This window comes from Benincasa hispida, chromosome 4 (genome assembly GCF_009727055.1).
Source record: "Benincasa hispida cultivar B227 chromosome 4, ASM972705v1, whole genome shotgun sequence".
Classification (NCBI taxonomy): Eukaryota; Viridiplantae; Streptophyta; class Magnoliopsida; order Cucurbitales; family Cucurbitaceae; genus Benincasa; species Benincasa hispida.
In genome coordinates this window covers 10300021-10322320 of record NC_052352.1, presented here as the reverse complement: position 1 = coordinate 10322320, position 22300 = coordinate 10300021, and the positions used below count along the sequence as shown (strand labels likewise).

General features: G+C 35.2%; 2 protein-coding genes across 2 annotated transcripts; one reads left to right on the top strand and one right to left on the bottom strand.

Annotated features, from left to right (window-relative positions):
- Positions 1-3803: 3803 nt before the first annotated feature.
- LOC120075143 (cytochrome P450 81Q32-like) lies at positions 3804-5885 on the bottom strand. Its single transcript, XM_039028317.1, has 2 exons — positions 4695-5885; positions 3804-4590 (listed from the first exon to the last, which is right to left on the bottom strand). The coding sequence occupies exons 1-2, from the start codon at positions 5628-5630 to the stop codon at positions 3973-3975; spliced, it is 1554 nt and encodes a 517-aa protein (XP_038884245.1). The 5' UTR covers positions 5631-5885; the 3' UTR covers positions 3804-3972.
- A 4837-nt stretch (positions 5886-10722) lies between these two features.
- LOC120076342 (probable LRR receptor-like serine/threonine-protein kinase At3g47570) lies at positions 10723-14154 on the top strand. Its single transcript, XM_039030151.1, has 2 exons — positions 10723-13436; positions 13550-14154. Exons 1-2 carry the CDS (start codon positions 10787-10789, stop codon positions 13936-13938), a joined length of 3039 nt encoding a protein of 1012 aa, XP_038886079.1. The 5' UTR covers positions 10723-10786; the 3' UTR covers positions 13939-14154.
- Positions 14155-22300: the final 8146 nt, after the last annotated feature.

The following is a 22300-nucleotide window of genomic DNA, read 5'->3' as shown; positions in this document are numbered from 1 at the left end:
TTTTACTGGACATGTAGTTGAATATGCAATACAATTATCAAAATAATGACCATATTTTAGTGGTAATTCACATGCTCGATTTAATTCTCAATTTCTATAATTGTTTACTAGAAAATATATTCCATTCTTAAATATGGATTTCACAAGTAAAATTTGTAAGAATCAATTTATTTATTTATTTATTTTAAAAAAAAAATGAAATCTAACTACTAGTTTTAGAGGTAAGAACTAATTTTGAAGAGAAAATTACTTTTTTTTTTATTCTCATTAAAGCTCTAGTAATGGAGAAGGTTGAAAAATAATGTTTAGATTATTCCATTTTTTATCTCAAATTGAGTCTAACTCAATTAGTATAGTGCTTGTATTATCAAGGTCCAAGTTAGAGATTCATTTTTTCCACATCATAAATTGTCAATAATAATCTGAAATTTCATAACCAAAAGCTGAATAGACCAATATAAGAAGACCGACGAATCTAATATGGGCTTGGGGGATTCAAACTCTCTTCAACTTTATGCTCTTTCGGCATATATATATGTGTGTATATATATATATATATATATGAAAAAATAATATAGTATTAAAACCTTTAGTTACCATAATGGTAAGTTTGTCTCTTAGCCCTTAGATCCAAGTTTGAATCTTGTTAATTTTATTTATTTTTCAAATTTTCTTCCTTTAACAAAACCTTCTATTTTCAAAAAAGAAAAAAAAAAGAAAAAAACAAATAATTACACACTAATCTCTGCCAAATACAATTAGAAATTAAGATGGAAGTCATCAATTTTTCAACTTCATTTTTAAATTACTTTTTTTTGTTTTTTTTTAATAAAACTTCAACTTCAATGAGTCTTAAGTTTTTTTTTTTTTTTTTATTTTATTTTTATAATTTATTCTTTCGTAGTGATGTACAAAAGTTAGTAAATTTATGAATCCTTAGAACTATTCACTTATAAATCATTTTTATTTAATTATAAAATTCTATCAATAAATTTTCTAAATCTGCCACACTAAATAGACATAGTTTAACTAATGAAAAAGACTTCTTGTCATACTCCTTCCTAGATTAACCTCTTAATCCGAGAAGAAATGTGAAGACAACAATTGTCAATGCTCTTATGACAACAACTGCCCAACATACTCATGTAATCCTGTTTCCTAAGTACTTGTTAACCTGATAGTTCATATCTTATACTAAATATATGTATAACTTCCATACCAACTTATTAACTCAGGTACTACCATGCAAAGAAGTTCACATGTATTTACATAACAGACATAACGAAATTAAACGTTTATATTTACAACCCTTAGCTCAAAATCTTACCCTGAACCCCAATGACATGTACAGACAACTCAGAGTTAAATAGACATGATGAACCATCTAAGCTTCAACTTCCATAAAGAATTCTGAATAATGACTGATTGATAAATCTACTTAGCTTTGGGACGTCGACCGCTACTTGGGAATGAAAACATTTAAAATCGTGAGCTTAAAATACTCGGTGAGTGACTATTTAGGAAAATCTACTTTCGTTCATAAATAACATAAACACACTTTCATAAGTATTTACATGGTCAAAATCAGGTTTAGAAAATATAAAATCAAATCAAATAAAAATCCTACAATAAAGTTTATTAGTATCACACTGTAAAATACCACTACTCCACTGTCTAAACATAGGGGAGAGCCCTTTTGCTCAATCCCTACTAGACTGGAGTGAGAACCTTCCTGCTCAATCACCTCCCAACCTGAGTTGAGAGAGAGCCCTTTTGCTCGATCCCATCAACTTCAATAACATAAGCCATATGTGCATACAAGGCTGGGTTGGGTCCTGACCACCTTACCATACCTTTGGTGTCGAGGATCCTTAACATAATTGAAATCTTGGTACTTTACCATACATTTGATACCAACATTGGAGTAGGGTTCATACAAGGTGCAAACATTGAAAACATTTAATGAACATAAAAAAAAAAAAAAAAAAAATACCCATTTGAGCTGATTATACATTAGAAATTGTATATCGTCATATAGTGCCTCATCAAGTATGCTTATAAAACATGAGATAGGCTTACAGAAAACATATGCTTAACTTATAAATAACTTTATCATTAAAAAGCATGAATCATGCGATCAACATTTATTGTAAGGCATGCATTGAGAAAATCATGATATAAAACTTCATTTAAACTGCCTATGCATTAAAATTCATTCATAAAAACTAACATTGGAAAACATTGTAAAAACTTGTAACTCACTGTCTTAAGTTACTTATCCAAGGGGTTTGTAAGCCTCTCCCACTTGTGTTTGCCCTGTAATAAGAAGAGGTTCTTTGGTAAATATCATTGGCCTCCTTTTGAGCTTAACATAACACTTAACTTATCATTATCGCGTACAAAAATCTTATAACATCATGACTGAGTTCATCACATCACTTATACTTAGCCATTTTACCTTCCTTTTGGCTAAAAACTGGCTACCCTCTCTATTAGGTGCTCAATGGTCACGAGGACACACTTCTATGCCTATGCATTGATCAACCTCTGCATGCCTTACTTCACGCCTGCGTGTTGTCACATACCTTGGCAAGTCAGTTACTTGCTTGCTCTTCGTATTCAACTCCCTACTCATTCATCCATAATATCATTTCAGATTCCAATCTTTTAAACCTTATAATTCTAATTCAAGCCATCAACTAACTAAAATTCTTCCCATGAATGTGCTAAAAAACTTCTTAACGTGCTTACCTTAGAATATGAGCAATAAATCCTCTTGATTTGGCTAGAAGACTTCAAATTCCTTCAAGCTTGTTCACCAATCCTTTAGCACCTTTAGAGCTTCATAGGCACTCACACTTCCTTTTAGGTGTAAGCAAAATTTGGCAAAACTGATTTAAGCAAAATTTGACAAAACTGATTTCTTCTTTACAAGCCATATTTATACTTGAGCTTGCATGTGAGCCAATTTCAACTAATCGCCACCTGGCATGCTAATCCTTAACTTAGCATTTCTAAGGTTACCACTTAGCCTACTAACCGGTGATTATGCCGAATGCTTAACTTAAATTTCATCGCATAGAGTTTGCGATCACTTAGGCCCCATCACTGATTATCGTATACTCCTAGCCGTAATCACATCGCCTCGTCTTAGGTGTTCTTAGCACACCTTATGTAGTCAATCTTAACTTCCTTAACACACCTCTTCATATCAACTGAGTGGCCCATCATCGCATCTATCCATGGCAGTCTTGCCTGCCAACTTCTAACCTTCACGGTCACTGATTCTCTTACGACCATCCTAGCATTTTGCCTTAGCATACCCTTTGTAGTGCGTGTCTAGACAACTTAGATATTTGCATACTGCCTATATAGTCTTCTCCACATTAGGTGAAGTTGGTCACATACTTTTCTCACCAACCTCGGCTAAATATCAAACTCAACAGCTAACTTAACTTCCTTCATGACCTTTCACATACTTCATGGGCTATACTTTGGCATTGGGTCCCTTCTTTAAATACTTAGTCGCATAGCGTTTTGGAAGGGTTGGCCACATATATTGACATAACTTTGTCGCATAGACCTTTTATTTTCCTTCTAAGTGTGAACCCCTCTTCAATTCACCCGAGAGCTCACACTTCATATTTAGAATATTTTCTACCTTCAAAATGCTTGAGAGCCATCCTTTAACACTTAGAAATTTTTTTTCTCTCTTAACATCACATACATGCTCTCACACTTCATATTATAACAAATATTACAATAATCATAAATACAGACTTACAATGACACTAAACACATAATTAAGAGAATTTAAGCATAATTAACTAGTAAATTGAGTTTAGGAGTTTACACTTGTACTATTGACCTGAACTTTGGTTTTATTCACATTCACAAATATTGTAAAAATATGTATAGATGAAAGTTGATAGTGAAAAATAATGAACTTTTTGTTTTTGGAGTGGTAAGGCATCACAGCGTGGGCAGAAGACGGAGCAAAATGGGGCGTGGCCTACAGTTTGCCCACAATGGTTTAGCTTTAGGCATTGTGAGGCCACCACCTTCACTCATATCCACCATCTCCTCCCCCGCTGTCTGCCACTCAAAACACTGAATTAAACACCCCAAAGTCAGCCCCACCATTCGCATCGCCAATCCCTCACCGGGACACCCCCTCCGCCCCGCCCCAAACGGCAGCCACCGCCACAGCTCCTCCACTTCCCCTGCTTGGAACCTGTCTGGCCTAAACTCTGATGGGTCTGGCCATGATTCGGGGTCGTTTTGAATGGCCCAGTTGTTTATAAGCAACATTGTACCTCGAGGCACGTGGAAGCCTCCAACGACGCAGTCTTGTGAAGATTCGTGAGGAACCAGCAATGGGGCGACTGGGTAAATGCGGAGCGTCTCTTTGAGAATAGAGTGGAGGAATGGTAGGTTGGAGAGATCGGATTCTTGAAGGAGTCTGTTGGGACCGACTTGAGCGTCGATTTCTGCTTGGGCTTTGAGGAGGGAATGTGGGTTGTTGAGTAGTAGTGAAAGTGCCCATTCCATTGTTGCTGATGATGTGTCTGTACCTGCTGATAGCATCCCCTGTTTATGTGCATATCATCCAAAAATTAATTTAATAAAACTAATTGTTGGAATAAATTATGTTTTTGTTGGAGATGGTATTTAGTAATAGGAAAGAAGTTTACTTGCATCATGCCTCGAATGAAGGCATCCGTGTAGTAGTGAGGTTCAATTTCCTGTAAATCCAAAAGAACATCTGCCATTACTCTGCATCCTTTCATTTCTCCATCATCGTCCCTTCTCATCTTTCGTCGTTCCTCAATCAAATTCTGCATTAAACTTTCTCTCAGACCTTGCAATCTCTCCATTCTTTTCTCAATTCCATCCCACAATCCTACCCATTTCACAAAATTTGGCAAAAAGTCCCCCATATTCGTAGCACCACTCACTTCAAACCCTTCTTTCACAATCTTTCTAAATCTCTCAGCCTCCTCTGATTCTCTCTCTCCACAATACCGCTTACCGATGATCATCTTCATCATCACATTAAGCACCGTCTCGAAAAACACCCTCTTCATCTCCACCGCTCGAAACCCATTTTCTCCGGTGCCTCCGCACAGCCTGCAGATCAAGAACTTCACTTCCTCTGTTCTCACGCTGCCGTACATCTGGATTCGGGTGGGTGAGAGAATCTGGAGGGTGGCGATGCGCCTTTGGTTGCGCCAGTGGGGTCCGTAGGGGGCCCAGAGGAGGGAGGTATAGTTGCAGCCGAGGTGTTTTCCGACGGAGAGGCGAGGGCGGGAGGCGAAGGCGATGTCGTTTTTGGTTAGGCATTCTTGTGCGGCGGATGGGGAGGAGACTAGTAGGACGGGGCGGGAGCCAAAGTGGAGGAGGAGAATGGGGCCGTGTTGGGTGGAGAGTTTTGCGAGAGTTCGGTGGAGGGGCTTCTTGAGGAGGTGGAGATGGCCAAGAATGGGGAAGGAGACCCCGACCGGGCTCGGTGGGAGGCGCCTCCGGCCGGGGTTTTTGGTTTGAAGGAAATGGAAGAGGAGGAAGATTATTATTGTTGGGAAGAGAAGATAGTTAAGGAATGGAAGAGACAACTCGACGAACTGAAACATCTTAGATGAGAGCAGATTCTGCGATGAATATGGAAGTTGCAACTGATGTAGGAATAGGGTTACATTGTCTAAGTGCGGCAAACAAAGGATTTAACTTTGTATTGAAATGATAAGAAGAAGAATATTTCTGTCTCAGATGCCCCTGCAGGCACAGCCGCTTGTAATGTAAATTTACATATGATTTCCTTGTAAAAATCGACCGTACGAATTGTCTTGTGTCTTTGTTAAACCATGTAATTTAATTTAGTTTCTTTTATTATTATTTCAACACAACATCAAAACATACTTTAATTAGTTGAAGTGAACTCATTGATTTTATTTGATTCCCTTAGTTTTATTTAGGAAAAACTTTACCCACTTGTGTCAATTTGGACTCTCACTAATTAGTTAAATGTTTACTAATTCCCTCATTAATTTTAATAAAAATAAAGTTTTCCAAAAAAGAATGTATTTAAACAATACACAAATTAATCATTTACAATTTTATCAAAATTCATAAATTTCAATAAAACAAAATCGATTATAATGTACTAAAAGTTTAGCAAATTTGTATCATGCATTCTCTTATGATTTGTTGAATGTATGGGAACAGGTTTTATAACGATCAATAACTCATTATTAAAATTACCACCTTTAAAAGTTTAAAGTTGAGATCACAAAAGTTATCTAAACTAAAAAACTAAATATGATGGACCGAATTTTGGACTATTGATCATATAGCTTTTTACACTTCCTTTTTATATTGCACGTTATAATAACACCTTGATTTTCTACTCTAAAACATAACTTTCAATCATATTACCTCTACATGTGCTTAATTAAAAAGCTCACATTTATGTCTTCAACAAATTTATGATTAACATAATATTGAAAAGTTGCAAGGTAACTTTTAATATACTTATATCCAACCTTAGATATTTAGATCCTGACTTCATTGGCATTGAATTAATTTACAGTTTTCATCCGTATAAGACTCTACTAATATAGTTTCTAATTAAATGTGGGGTTTGGTCTAAGTATATCATATGTAAACTGAAAATGACATATACTAAACGAAGTATATATTATGCATAAACTTAAAGCTTCTCCTTTCAAAACTCCTTTATTAGATTACATCACCGATTGAAGTTTTCTTTTCCCCCAAAAAGACTTTTGAAAAACACTCTATCTCATTATAAATTATTTTTTTCAATGTTGAATTGATTCAAACTTACTCTTACCTGAGTATGTGATTTTCCTTGTGAAAACATTTCTAACCTCTTATTTGACAAAGTAAACCAACTTTGTATTTTGTTTAAAAAATATTCTTAAACTTTTAAAAGTTTCAAAAATATTCTTCTCTTTCTAGAAAGAGTTTTAAAAAATACACTTACCATTAATTTTGGATGAAAACCATTAGTATTTTGTTTAAAAAATTCAGTATACTGATCATCTTCTTCTTAATGGTTGATTGCCATCTTCCTTGTCACCTTCCTTTGGCTTGGCTCATAAACTTTCAATGTCATCCTGTCTTTCTACCTTGTTCTTTGGATGTTTTCCCAAATCGGGGTCTTAGCTACTCGCTTTTGAACGATCTTCCTGTGCCTTCTGAGTTCTGGCCATAGACTTTATCTTTCGGATGGGTTGTCGTTGTTGTCTTTGTAGGTAGTCCTTATTAAAGAATCATAGCTTATCTCAATTGAGAGTCTTGTGTTGCCTCTTATCTAGACCGCTGTAGCCTTAGCTAGAGCCACTATAACATTGGGGTAAAATGTATCTTTATAGGGGCCCAAATAAAAAGTAGCCTCAACTCTTAAAACAAATGTTTTTGGCATGATAAAATTACAACTTTAACCTTTCTTCCTTCTTCCTTTTGCAACCTTTTTCCTTTTTCTTTTCCTTTTTTCATTTTTTCTGCTTTTCATTTTTTCCTCTTTTTGTTTCGTCTTGTGTTTTTTATGTTTTGTTTCTGTGTCGTCATCATTTTCTTTTTTCGTTTTTTTTTTTTGCGTAGTAATCTTCTTCTTCTAACATTTTCTTGCGTTTGTCATCGTCGTCTTCTTCTTCTTCTTCTTTTTCACTTTTTTTTCTCTTCCTTCTTCGTTCTACAATTTTTCTCTTCAAGAAAAAAATTGGAGTTGCGTCTCACGAGGAACAAGTCAAAGGAGAGAGAAACGAGAGGTCGAAGCGAGAAGCGAGAGCGAGAAACTCAAGGAAGAAGTGAGAGGAAGAATCTAAACAAAGAAAAAAAATTACAGATTCATTTGATGAGGAACAAGAAAAAATGCGAGAAGCTAGAGCGAGAGGTGAGAGGTAAGAACGAGAAACGAGAGGTAGGAGCGAGAAGCAAGAGGTAGAAGTGAGAAATGAGAGGAAGAATCCGAACAAAGGAAAAAAATCGAAGAAAAAAAATATATAATTGTGTCTAAACAATAGGAAGGAGTGAGAAATAAGAATTTGTTTGAGCGCTAGGGCCTCGCGCGCAGTCTAAGGACGAAATGGTAATTTCACATGTGGCTGACATAAGCAAAAGAATATTTTTCGATCAAATTTAAAACTTGGGAAAATTTCAATTTGGCCTTAGGTCTTCCGTACAAAAACCCAAAAAATACCCTTGAATTTTGAAAAGTTTTAGAAAACACCCTTAAACTTAAAAAAAATCAAAGATACCCTTATTTGTAGTTTGAACAGAAACCGTTAATACCTCGTTACAAAAATAACTCTATTTGTTAAAATAAAAATAAAAATGCTTCTACTGTTAGGATAATGATTAATTTGTTTGGAGTTTTTTTTTTTAAAAAGTTTGAAAAGAACCAATTTTAAAACAAATTATATAGATATCATCTTTTTTCATATGGATACTATTATTTTTCTTTCACTTTTCTAATTTTTAACCCAATTTTCTAAGCAACCAAAAACCAAAACTACGGTAAGTTAAAACATAAAATCCCACAAAATCTCACAAAATTTCGAAATCAAAATCTTCCATTATCAAAATGATAAATAGCCAAATAAAAAAAATGGTTTAATTTGACTATTATCATACAATCAAGTACTAATGTACAACCTTATTAAAACATTGAAGTCCTAAAATTTCTTGGTGATTTCATTATTCTTTTTTTCTTGTTATAGGACATATACCTTAACTAAAGTGGGTAATTTTCTTTATTTAGTTCTTTTAGATAAACAAATGTCAAATAGTTAACAAGAAAAGGAGTAAGATATTGAAAAAGATGGGAGAGAAAAAAGAGGGAAAATAGAGAAGTAAGTGTGTATTGACGGGTTTAATTCATATAATAACCGTAAGAATATATATANTTAAAAAAAAAAGTTAGAGAGTGTTTTTTTGAACTTTTAAAAGTTTAAAAGTATTTTTGACACAAAACAATTTTTTTCTAGACCAAACAACAAGACTATTTTTAAACTCATTTTGGAAGTTTAAGGATATTTTTGAAACTGGTAAAAGTTGAAGGGTATTTTTCACACAAAATACAAAGTAGAGATATTTTGTATAATTTAACCTATATAATATGTTGGCTAAATAAAGTTATTCAATATTTCATGATAAATAAAATAATTAGTTACACAAATTCCTTTTTATTTTTTTATTTTTTTTAAGGTGAGTGAGATTCGAATTCTCTTAATTTTTTTTTATCATAGTATATACCTAAATTAATTGGGCTAAACTATCGGAATTGATAAATGGATAATTTGTTTTATTAAGAAATATAAATTACGTAATTAATCTTCCAATAAGTTTTAATAAACTAAAATAAAACTGAGGTCAAATTGCATAATTGGTCTATATACTTCCAAGATTGCAGTTGAGATTTTAATTTTTACAAATAAATGGATAGGACAATTGAGTACCACATTCTTATTCAAGATAAATTATAATTTTTGTTACGTTCAAAGTTTAACGAAAAAGTGAAATTGTCAAAATAAGCATATCTCAATAGATATTTGACATGTACTATCTTTCACGAAGCAATATCTTGGCAAGTAGTTTCATATAAAAGATTTTGGTCCTCTAATCGGGATTGAAGTTTCAAAAGTCGATGGCTATGCATCTAACTCAGTAGAAGTATGCCATGGAATGCTTCACATGTTTCTCTGTGTGACTCCAGCTTAATGCCAAGTTGTATTCTCATGAAGATCAAATGTTTAAATCTCTATACCTCACTTGTTGTATCGAAAAACATAATGAAATCTTTAGGTCCTATTTGGTAATCATTTTGTTTTTTGTTTTTTTGTTTTTTTTTTTAAATTAAGTCTATGAACACTACTTCTATTTCCAAATTTCTTCTTTTGTTATCCATTTTTAACTAATGGTTTAAAAAACCAAGTAAAATTTTAAGAACTAAAAAAATAGCTTTCAAAAGATTGTTTTTGTTTTTGAAATTTGGCTAAGAATTCAACCATTGTACTTAAGAAATATGCAAATTATGGTAAGAAATGTAGATGATATAGGCTTAATTTTAAAAAACAAAAGTACAAAAACAAAATGGTTACCAAATGAACATTAAAGTTTGAGTTTAATAGATACCACGACAAAAGAAAAATATTGAACCAACTATATAATTTAATAAAAACCACATAATATCATATCAATACAGAAATAAAGGATTTGACCACATAGGCACATCATTTTGTAACGTTGGTCAAGAAGATAATTCTTGCTTAGCTCTAAGATTATTGAATAGTAATCAAGCCCATATGAAAGTATTCGTTGTTCAATTTTCTTATTAATGGAATAAATGTTCATTCTCTATAAAGTATAAACATTGCTAATAATGCCTTAGCGTTTCAAACCTCACACCTTTGACTTTCTCCGTGACATTGCGCTGGACTCCCGTTTCAATGCCTTTCTTTTTCATAGCTTCATATGTTTGACCGTCATTGTATTTTCTATATCTATACTCAATTTCAAATTCTCTTGTCTCTGTCTTTCCATCATTATTCTAGGAGCTATGTTAAATTGACTGGCAGTCTGGCAGTGGATTGACATTGACACATTAACCTGTTGAGATAATACAGACAAACATGAAGAAGAATTGGAAGTATTCGAGACATTCATAGTTTTTGATGCATGAGTTTGTTGTACTAATATAAATAGTGAAGCTTCCTTGATCCTTGTTGTTCAAATTCACAACACAGCCAATAGCTCAGCTAGAACCATGGGAGCTCAAACCTCTGTTGTTGAGTTTGCCATATTGTTTGCAATTTTAGCTTCCACAGCCTCATTTTCCTTGGTTGGATCAGCCAGTTTTAGCATTGAAACAGACAAACAGGCCTTGATTTCAATCAGATCTGGATTTACCAATCTCAAGCCTTCAAATCCTCTGTCTTCTTGGGATAGTTCAAACTCTTCCCCTTGCAACTGGACTCGTGTCAGTTGCAACAAAGATGGTAATAGAGTTGTTGGTCTTGATCTTTCAAGCTTGCAACTTTCAGGCTCCTTAGACCCTCATATTGGCAACCTCACTTTCCTTCATTCCCTTCAGCTTCAAAACAACCTCTTAACAGGACCAGTTCCAAATCAAGTTTCTAACCTTTTTCGCCTCAGTCTCCTAAACATGAGCTTCAACTCCCTTGAAGGTGGATTCCCTTCCAATATCAGTGCCATGGCTGCCCTTGAGACCCTTGACTTAACTTCCAATAACATAACAACCACTCTTCCTGATGAGCTCAGTCTTTTAACCAACCTCAAAGTCTTGAGATTGGCACAAAATCATCTTTTTGGTGAAATCCCACCTTCATTTGGCAACCTTTCTTCTCTTGTCACCATAAATTTTGGTACGAATTCTCTTACTGGCCAAATCCCAACCGAGCTGAGTCGTCTTCGAAATCTCAAGGATCTTATCATCACCATTAACAATCTCACTGGCACCGTTCCTCCTGCCATATACAACATGACTTCTTTAGTTACTCTGGCTTTGGCTTCCAACAAACTATGGGGAACATTTCCAATGGATATTGGTGATACACTTCCCAATCTTTTAGTCTTCAACTTATGTTTCAATGAATTTACAGGAACAATTCCTCCTTCCTTGCATAATATCACTAATATTCAAGTCATCCGTTTCGCCTACAATTTTCTTGAAGGGACAGTCCCACCAGGTTTGGAGAATCTCCATAACCTTACTATGTATAATATTGGGTACAATAAGCTCAGCTCCGGCAAGGATGGGGTTAATTTCATCACTTCTTTGACAAAAAGCTCTCGCCTTTCATTTCTTGCCATTGATGGCAACAATTTTGAAGGTCAAATTCCTGAGTCCATTGGGAATCTTTCTAAATCTCTTTCCATATTGTTCATGGGAGGGAATCGTCTCTCTGGGAATATACCTCCCACAATTGGGAACTTAAATGGCTTAGCTTTGCTGAATTTGAGCTATAATTCATTATCAGGAGAAATCCCATCTGAGATTGGCCAATTGGAGAACCTCCAAAGCCTTGTTTTGGCCAAAAATCGGTTCTCAGGTCGGATTCCAAGCTCCTTAGGAAATCTTCAAAATTTGACCAACCTTGATTTATCTGGCAATGAGTTATTTGGTGGCATTCCGACCTCTTTCGACAACTTCCAGAAGCTTCTTTCCATGGATTTATCCAACAATAAGCTAAATGGAAGCATACCCAAAGAGGTCCTCAATCTCCCTGCCAGTACTAGATTGAACATGTCCAACAATCTCCTTACTGGTCCTCTCCCTGAGGAAATTGGGTACCTTGCAAATCTCTTTCAGATTGATCTCTCCAGCAATCTCATATCTGGAGAGATTCCTTCGTCGATCAAAGGTTGGAGGAGCTTAGAGAAATTGTATATGGCGAGAAATAAGTTATCAGGTCCCATTCCCAATAGTCTAGGAGAACTCAAAGCCATCCAAATTATTGACCTTTCCTCAAATCTTCTCTCTGGTCCCATCCCTGATAATCTTCAATATCTATTAGCTCTTCAGTATCTGAATCTCTCTTTTAATGACCTTGAGGGGGAAGTTCCTAAAGGGGGAATCTTTGAAAGCAGGGCCAACGTCAGTTTACAAGGAAACTCAAAGCTTTGCTGGCATTCCTCATGTACAAGGAATGATTCTAAACATGATAAAGCAGTGAAAGTCATAATCTTATCGGCTGTGTTTTCAACACTGGCACTCTGCTTTATCATTGGTACGTTGATCCATTTCTTGAGAAAGAAGGCAAAGACTGCACCATCCACTGAGTTGCTAAAGAGTCAACATGAAATGGTGTCTTATGATGAGCTACGTTTGGCAACAGAGAATTTCAGCGAGAAAAACTTGATTGGAAAAGGGAGCTTTGGGTCTGTGTACAAGGGAAACTTAAAGCAAGATATCCCTGTAGCTATTAAGGTTCTTGACGTTAACAGGACTGGTTCTATAAGGAGCTTTAAGGCTGAGTGTGAAGCTTTGAGGAATGTGAGACATCGAAATCTGGTTAAACTCATCACATCATGCTCTAGCATTGACTTCTCAAACATGGAATTTCGAGCTTTGATTTATGAACTTTTGGGCAATGGGAGCTTGGATGAGTGGGTCCATGGCCAAAGAATCCATGAACATGGAAATGGGCTCAATATCCTTGAGCGAGTAAACATTGCCATCGATGTTGCTTCAGCAATAAATTACCTGCACCATGATTGTGAACTTCCTATAGTTCACTGTGATTTAAAGCCTAGCAACATTCTTATAGATGCAGACATGACTGCAAAAGTAGGAGATTTTGGATTGGCTCGGTTGCTAATGGAAAATACAAACACTCAATCTTCCATCACTTCCACACATGTCCTAAAAGGTTCTATTGGTTATCTTCCTCCAGGTTTGTCCATCATATGTCATGTCATGAATAAAATTCCCTTACTTTATCAACCACTTTTGAAGGGCTTTTTATGTTAATTAACTAACTTTAAAGGATTAATCTTGATGTTGCAGAGTATGGTTTTGGGGTGAAGCCAACAACAGCCGGAGATGTGTACAGTTTTGGAGTAACATTGCTGGAGCTTTTTACAGGAAAGAGTCCAACAGATGAATATTTCACAGGAGAATTGAATTTGATAAAATGGGTGGAGTCATCCTATCCAGAAGATATAATGGAAGTGATTGATCATAAATTGTTAGAGCTTTGTGTGGATTTGGAATATGAAGGTCTAACCATCAGTTTGGAAATGCAAAAAGATTGTTTGATCAAAGTAATTGAAGTTGCACTCTCATGCACCGTAAATACTCCAGTAAACCGCATTGACATGGTGGATGCGGTTTCAAAGCTCAAAAGTGCCAAAGACAACCTTATTCGTCCTCCAAAGAAAAGAGGTTTGCTTTGATTGATAAGAGTTGTATGGTCTATAATTTGGTAAATATGTTATGGTTTCATTTCATCCCTGCAGCAAAGGTCAAGCAAAATAAAAGTTTGTCTAATGTACATTGTTTGCGTGTGTGCAATCTGCATCTGCAAGTTGTATTTGTGTATGTGGATATTTTAAATGAAGTATTTGCTAATGTTCGATTATTATAAATAAAATGTGAACTCTTTTATTCAATATTTGGAAGATTGTCGACGGATTTTTTTTAATTGTCGACAATCTTTCACTATGATTTAGATGAATTTTCTACTTTATTCCCTTCTCGGTTGAGGTCTCTGTGCAAGATATGAAAGGTAAGCAATATGTGAGTGTGTTTGGAAAATTCATGGTCACTGCATGTGAGATTATAGATTCATTGAGAGAGATGTTTTGACAACCATCCTCATAGCTCAAGCACGACAATCTTAAGTTCATTTTCAATGTTTGTATGCAAGAGAGGACATTTGTACGAAAACCCGTTCTCAATATGATGGTCCACTTTAATGTGGCCAAAATGAACGGAATCGTCATTGATAAGGCCAGCCAAGTTAGCTTTATTTTGGAAACTCTACCAGAGAGTTTCCTTCTGTTCTATGGTAATGTTGTTATGAACAAACTAGACTACACCCTGACCACCCTCTTTAATAAACAAAAACTTACCAGACCTTGATGAAAGTTAAGGAACAGAAGGGTGAGGCAAATGTTGCCACTTCCTTTAAGAAGTTCCACAAAGGTTCGACCTTTATAACTAAGTCTATGTCTTCTTCATCTGGTGCTAAAAAGTGAAAGAAGAAGAAGAGAGATCAGGGGAATAAAGCTAACCCTGCTGTAGCCCAGAAGGGCAAGAAGACCAAGATTGCCAAGGGAAAATGTTTCCACTTCAACCAAGAGAGACACAGGAAAATGAATTGTCTCAAGTATTTGGCAGAGAAAAAGAAGGTCAAGCAAGGTAAATATGATTCACTAGTTTTGGAAACCTGTTTAGTGGAGAATGATGATTCGGTCTGGATAATTGATTTAGGGGCCACTAATCATGTTTGTTCCTCTTTTTAGGAAATTAATTCCTGGCAGCAACTCGAGACTGGCGAGATGATGATGTGGGTTGGAATGGGGCATGTCATCTCAGTAGTTGCAGTGGGAGACATGAAATTACACTTCCAAAAATCTTTTCTTCTTTTAAACAATGTTTATGTGATTCTAGGTTTGAACAGAATTTGATTTATGTAAAACTTTGTTAGAACAACAATACACATTTCTTTTAATGTAAATAAAGCGTTTATTTATAAGAATGGTGTTAATATTTGTTCTGCAAGCTTAGAGAGTAGTTTATATGTGCGAAGATTGTTATCATCTAAAGCATTGTTAGACACTGAAATGTTCAAAACTATAACAACTCAACATAAAAGACCAAAGATTTATCCTAAGAAAAATGGTCATCTTTGGCATCTAAGATTAGGTCATATAAATCTCCATATGATTGAAAGGTTGGTTAAGAGTGGACTTCTAATCGAGTTAGAAGAAACTCTTTATTAGTATGTGAGTCATGCATGAAAGACAAAATGACAAAATGACATTTTACTGGAAAAGGTCATAGAGCCAAAGAACCTTTCACTACAAGAAAACCCCCCTTTCTTGACGTTTGCAATTTTAAATACTTGACATTTTTATGAAAAAATTGTCAAGTAATAGGTGATTTTAATGAAAAAGGTCAAGAATTGATTTTAAAAAGCGGGGTTGTACATTTTTCCTAGAAAATGTAGTACTAACGTTTTAAAAATGTCAAGTTCAATTAATGGATTCTTGACGTTTTAAGAAATTGTAGAATATACAGGGCAACATTGTAATGCTACGTATTTTGATTGAAAAATGAAAAAACGTGTGCGCCTCACGCATGCAGCGTTGCAATAATCTCAATAGTGTTGCAACGCTACGGGTTCTGATTGGAAAATTGCGTGCCTCTTGAACAGCGTTGCAATGCTCTTTTAGTAGCGTCACGACGCTATCAGACAGATTTAAAAGAAATTCCAGCAGTCGATTTGTAGTCTATCCATTGCAACACTTTTAGTCGATTTTTTGCACAATACACTTGAAATCTTCTTGGTTTTTCACTTCCCTTTGATGCACCGATTTGCAGTCTATCCGTTGCAACGCTTTTAGTCGATTTTTTGCGCAATACACTCGAAATCTTCTTGCCTTTTTATTTCCCTTTGATGCATCTTTGTTATTCCATCAATCTTGAAGAGATTTTTCATTGAGATAAGTAGATTTGAGGCATGAACTTTCAAAGTTAGGGCTTAATCTTGATTTTCTTGTTTAGAGTAGGTTAATTCTTGATTTTCTTGGTTTGAGGTATGAAGTTTCAAAGTTAGGGCTTGATTTTCTTAGTTTGAGGCATGAACTTTCAAAGTTAGGGCTTGAACTTTCAAATTTTAATCTCTCATGTATATATTCTTGAATCTCATAATAAACTCTTGTTTCATATTGTTCTTGAATGAGATTGAATTTTAGAGAACTTGCCAAAGTTGGGATTGCCACTTTAGTTCAATGCTTTGCCAAAATTAGGACTTTAATTTTAGAAAACTTGCAAGAACTTATCATTTTTCTTTAATTAAATGCTTCCCAAAGTTAGATAAGTCAATGTGTCTAATTTGTTAAGGCTTTATAAACTAAGTAATGCTTTGCCAAACTTGGGTTCAATTTTCAGTTATTGGAATTAATATATTTTTAGCACATTAGAGCACGTGTACACCTTGGGTTCAAGTTTTTGTGGTTCGATTACACCTTGGGTTCAATTATTTTAGATATGTTTGTCTTTGTTCTCTGATTTGTCTTACTTTCTTGAGGTTGGAATGTTGTAGAGCTAGAAATGATAAGTTGTGTGTATTGGGAACTTGTTTGTTTTTCACAACTTGTTTCTTGAAGTTGATAATTGCTTATAATTTTTTTACTAGATTTACAATCATGGATAAATCATGGATGCACAAAAGTAGATTATCCAAAGATTATGAATTGGGTGTGGAAAACTTCATAAAATTTTGATTTTCTAATACAAATAGCTCTTATATTCGTTGTCCTTGTTTGAAATGTGGGAATTGTAAAAAGCATAGTAGCAAGGATATTAGAGACAATTTATATGTCAATTGATGAAAGTTATAAAATTTGGTTTTGGCATGGGGAAAACTTCCTAACTCATCATTTTGTGGAGAATCTTCTAAGTTTGACTCCCATATGTATGAAGAGACTGATGTTGGAAGTTTAAAAGAAATGGTTGAAGTTGCTCACGAGGAATATTCAAGAGATCCGAATGAATTTGAGAAGTTACTTAATGATGTTGAAAAATCATTATACGAAGGGTGTAAAAAATGCACTAAGTTGTCTACATTAGTCAAATTGTAGAATTTAAAAGTTAGATGTAGATGGAGTGGATACTAGTTTTTCAGAACTACTAAAAAACTTGAAGGAAATTTTGCCCACTAGCAATGAGCTCCCAAATTCAATGTATGAAGCAAAAGAATCTTTAGATGCACTAGGAATGGAATATGAGAAGATTCATGCATGCTCTAATGATTTTTATTTGTATAGAAAAGAATATGTAGATGCAATTGAATGTCCTGAATGTGGTGAATCAAGGTGGAAAAATGGGAAGGATACAAATGAAGGGGAAAAACAAATACCTTCAAAAGTGATATGGTACTTGCCACCAATTACACGATTCAAAAGGCTTTTTAGAAGTATTGATTGTGCTAAAACTTGACTTGGCACGTTAATGAAATAATAGTAGACGATACGTTACGACATCCGGCATACTCTCCAGCTTGGAAGTTAGTAGACTCTAAATGGCTAGACTTCGGTTCTGAACCTAGGAATCTTCGTTTAACATTGTCAACCGATGGAGTTAATCCACATGGTGAAATGAGTTCAAAATATAGTTGTTGGCCTATAGTGATGGTTATTTATAATCTTCTACCATGGTTGTGTATGAAAAAAAGTACATGATGTTATCAATGTTGATTTCGGGTCCAAAAAAACCAGGGGACGAATTGGCATATACTTAGCACCACTAATTGAAGATTTAAAACTTTTATAGGAAAATGGTGTTGAATGTTATGATGCTTATCGAGAAGAACTATTCAATTTATGGTCAGTTTTGTTATGGACAATCAACGATTTTCCTACATATGGTAACCTAAATGGATGTTTTGTGAAAGCGTATAAGGCGTGTCCAATTTGTGGAGACAATACATCTTCTATAAGATTGAAATATGGGGAAAATGGCATACCTTGGACATCAAAGATTTCTAGCACGAAATCATCCGTATCGGCATAAAAAAAAAGGTCATTTAACTGTCAAAAGAAACTTGGTACAATTCCAAAACCACTATTTGGGGAGGCTATATATTTAAAAGTCAAAGATCTTGACTTTCCTAAAGGAAAGAAGACCAATAAAAAGAAAAAAAAACCACAAAAGGAAGTTCAAAGATTTTTGGAATAGGTTGTCTTCTTTTTTCAACTGCCATACTGGAAAGATCTCCATATTAGGTGTGAGGTTAACTTTTTGACTTCAGACCCACGAAGAGGAAGAAGACCAGCCCAATTCAACTTTGTAGGTGAAATGAAAGGCACACAAAGTGCCACACCTCTCAGCTAGTAATGCAACACGTGGGAAACTCCACTAACTCAAATCAGTGGGAGAGATGAAGCCGACCAAGACTTTTGGATGGTATTCTTCAAACTTTCTTTTCTTTTCTAAACAAAAAAAAAAAAAAATTCTCTCTCGAAAACCCTTGCCTTCACTGTTTCGAATTTGTGATNGTGCCACACCTCTCAGCTGGCTGTGCAACACGTGGGAAACTCCATTAACTCGATTCAGTGGGAGAGATGAAGCCGACTCAATCTTTTCGATGGTATTCTTCAAACTTTCTTTTCTTTTCTAAACAAAAAAAAAAAAAAATTCTCTCTCGAAAACCCTTGCCTTCACTGTTTCGAATTTGTGATTTGCAGAGATCAATGGAGAAAATCAAGCATGCAATTTGATGAGAAGAAAGAAGAAGAGAAGAGGAACACGAGCATGTACGTGGTTCGGCCTAACACAGAGCCTACGTCCACAGGAAGGGGGGATGTTTATTTCTTGAAGATTATACAGAGATAAGTTTCTTTTACAAGCTTGTTCTTAGAAAATGTAAAGTACATCATAGTATGCAAATGTAACTACTATTTATATTTGTATACATTTATGTTATAAAAACTGTTCAAGAAACTAGCCGTTGGCTTCACTTGAGATTAATTTTCTTTAAATTCCACCTTAATCTCAGCTTTGTAAATCTTCTCCCTTTCGAATTTGACCTCTGATTAACCTTTTTCACGTAGAACAAAGCTGATAAGGTCAAGGCACTTGCTGAGCTTGAGCTTTGAAACCGGCTTGGTAAGCATGTCTGCAGCATTTTCTGAGGTATGGACCTTTAAAACTTCAATTTGCCCTTTTTCAATTCTGTCTCTAACAAAATGGTATTTAATGTCGATATGTTTTGTCCTTGAGTGATATTGTGGGTTTTTGGAAAGATGGATTGCACTTTGGTTATCACAGTAGATCTTAACTATTGTTTGATTGATACCAAAGTCTTCCATCAAAGTAGGTCTTAACTACTGTTTGATTGATACCAAAGTCTTCCATCAAGCCCTTTAACCACAATGTCTCTTTTATTGCTTCTGAGTGAGCCATGTATTTAGCTTCGATAGTGGATAGGGCTGTTATAGATTGTAGGTTAGTTTTCTAGCTTAGTAAATTTGGGCCATATAAGAAAAGATACCCTGTTAAAGACCTTCTTTTATCTTGATCACCAGCAAAATCAAAGTCTACATATCCATAGAGCTCAAGTTCTATTTGTTTAACACTTCTATAGATTAGTTTAGACTGCTTAGACCAAATTAGATACCTAAGGATCCACTTAGTAGCTTCCCAATGTCTTTTCCCTGGGTTTGACATAAAGCTGCTAACAAGACTTGCACAATAGGATAGGTCAGGCCTAGTAGAAATCATGAGGTACATTAGACTTCCTACAGCCTGACTATAGGGCACCAATTGCATATGCTTAAGTGTTCTATGTCAGTTTCTTTAGGTGAATTATCTGAGGACAACATAAAGTGTTCAACAATAGGAATAGTCACTGGTTTAGCATTAGACAAATTAAATCTTCTGATTACTTTCTCACAATAGTTTGCTTAGCTAATGCTTAGGATAAAGGATCCCTTGTCTTTGTTTATTTCAATCCCAAGGATCTTTTTAGACTGACCCATATCTTTCATGTCAAATTCTCTCTTTAGGAGATTTTTGACATGATTTAGATCTTCTTTTGTGGTCCCAGCTAGCAGCATGTCATCCACATAAAGGAGAAGATATACCTTATTCTTATAAGAGGTAGAGTTAATATAGGTGCAGATGTCATAAGTGCTTTTCTGAAAACCAATACTTTCAATGTAGTCCTTGAACCACCTATACCAATATTTAGGAGACTGTTTAAGCCCATAAATGGACTTATTTAGCAGACAATATAGATCCTCTTTGCCCTTTTCAAAAAAACCTTTAGGCTGAACCATGTAAATGACCTCATCTAAATAACCATGTAAGAAAGCTGTTTTAACATCTAGTTGATCGAGTTCAAGATTATACTGAGCAACCAGTGATAGTAGTAGTCTAATAGATGTTTGCTTGACCACTGGTGAGAAAATTTCAGAGTAGTCAATGCCTTCCCTCTGAGTTTAGCCTTTGGCCACTAACCTAGCTTTGAACCTTGGCTTCTCATCCTTAGAGGATCCTTCCTTTAGTTTGTAGATCCACTTAGAAGATATTGCTTTGCACCTTTTAAGAAGTGGTGCTAGAGTCCAAGTGTCATATACACTTAGTGATTGCATTTCTTCACACATAGCTTCAATCCAGTTCCAAGCCTCAGGGCAGCTCACAGCCTCCTCAAAATTGGTGGGTTCCTAGTCATTAGGAGCTATGGTTGCATTTAAAACTAGGTTCATGTAGTTTGTTTCTGTATACCTAGCTGGTGGAACAATCACTCTTTTCTGTCTATCCCTAGTTAGAGAGTACTGACTCAAATCAGGTTGTGCTTCAATGATTTCTTCTTGTTGATCTTCAATAACACCTTATTCTTCTGATTCATTAGGGGAATTATGGTCTATTGACTTGTCCTTTTGGGCCTCCACCTCAATCCTAGTTAAAGGGCTTTTAGGAACCTCTATTGTAGTCTTCTCCTTTTGCATGAATATTTCCCTTTCTCTAAAGGTAACATCCCTACTGTCTACAAACCTTTTCTCAGTTGGGTTCCACATCTTAAAGCCCTTTACACCTTCAGTAAACCCAACAAACATGCATTTCACAACCTTAGACTTTAACTTCCCCTGATTTTGATGTATATAACCAACACATCCAAAAACTCTTAGGTTATCCGAGTTAGGAGGATGTTTTGTCCATTTTTCTTCAGGAGTCATAAAGTTTAGGGATGTATGAGGGCACCTATTTAAGGTGTAAACTGTATAGTTAGTAGCTTCAACCCAATACTTCTCACTGAGCATAGCATCTAAGAGTAAGCACCTAACCCTTTCCATAATGGTTCTATTAAGTCTCTCAGCTACCCCATTTTGTTGGGGAGTATATTTGACTGTCCTATGCCTAGTTATGTCGGATTCCATACAGAAATTATTAAATTCTTCACTATAAGACTCTAACCCATTATCTATCCTTAGATATTTAATTTCCTTAGAGGTTTGCTTCTCAATCATGAGTTTCCATTCTATAAATTTATCAAACACTTGGTCTTTAGATTTAAGAAAGAAAACCCAGCTTTTTCTTGAGAAGTCGTCAATGAAGGAAAGTAGATACCTAGAACCACTTAAGCTAGGAGTTTGAACTAGACCCCAAAGGTTTGAGTGAATGTAATCTAAGATTGACTTAGTTGAATGGTGTGCTTTGGTGAAGCTGTGTCTAGTTGCTTTTCCCAAAACACAATGTTCACATAAAGTTAGCTTGTCTGAGATTCCTTTTGGTAGAATTCCCTATTTAGACAAAACTTCCAGCCCCTTGGCACTTATGTGAGACAGTCTTTTATGCCATACATCAGCTTTTATTAGATCATTAGGTGTGGCAACATATGCCCCTTTTATCATTTCTACACCTCTAACTACAAACAAGTCATTTACCTTTTCCCCAACAAGGACTACCTTAGAATCTTTAAGAACCTCTAGAGTTCCACCCTTGCCCTTGTATTCACACCCCACTGCATCTAGCATACCAAGGGAGATTAGGTTTCTTTTAAGAAATGGGACATGTCTCATATTCCTT

Coding starts and splice junctions, on each gene's coding strand:
- LOC120076342 (XM_039030151.1), top strand. CDS start 10,787: ATGGGAGCTCAAACCTCTGTTGTTGAGTTTGCCATATTGTTTGCAATT. Junction 13,437..13,549: donor TATTGGTTATCTTCCTCCAG/GTTTGTCCATCA, acceptor TTGATGTTGCAG/AGTATGGTTTTGGGGTGAAG.
- LOC120075143 (XM_039028317.1), bottom strand. CDS start 5,630: ATGTTTCAGTTCGTCGAGTTGTCTCTTCCATTCCTTAACTATCTTCTC. Junction 4,591..4,694: donor TCATTCGAGGCATGATGCAA/GTAAACTTCTTT, acceptor GCACATAAACAG/GGGATGCTATCAGCAGGTAC.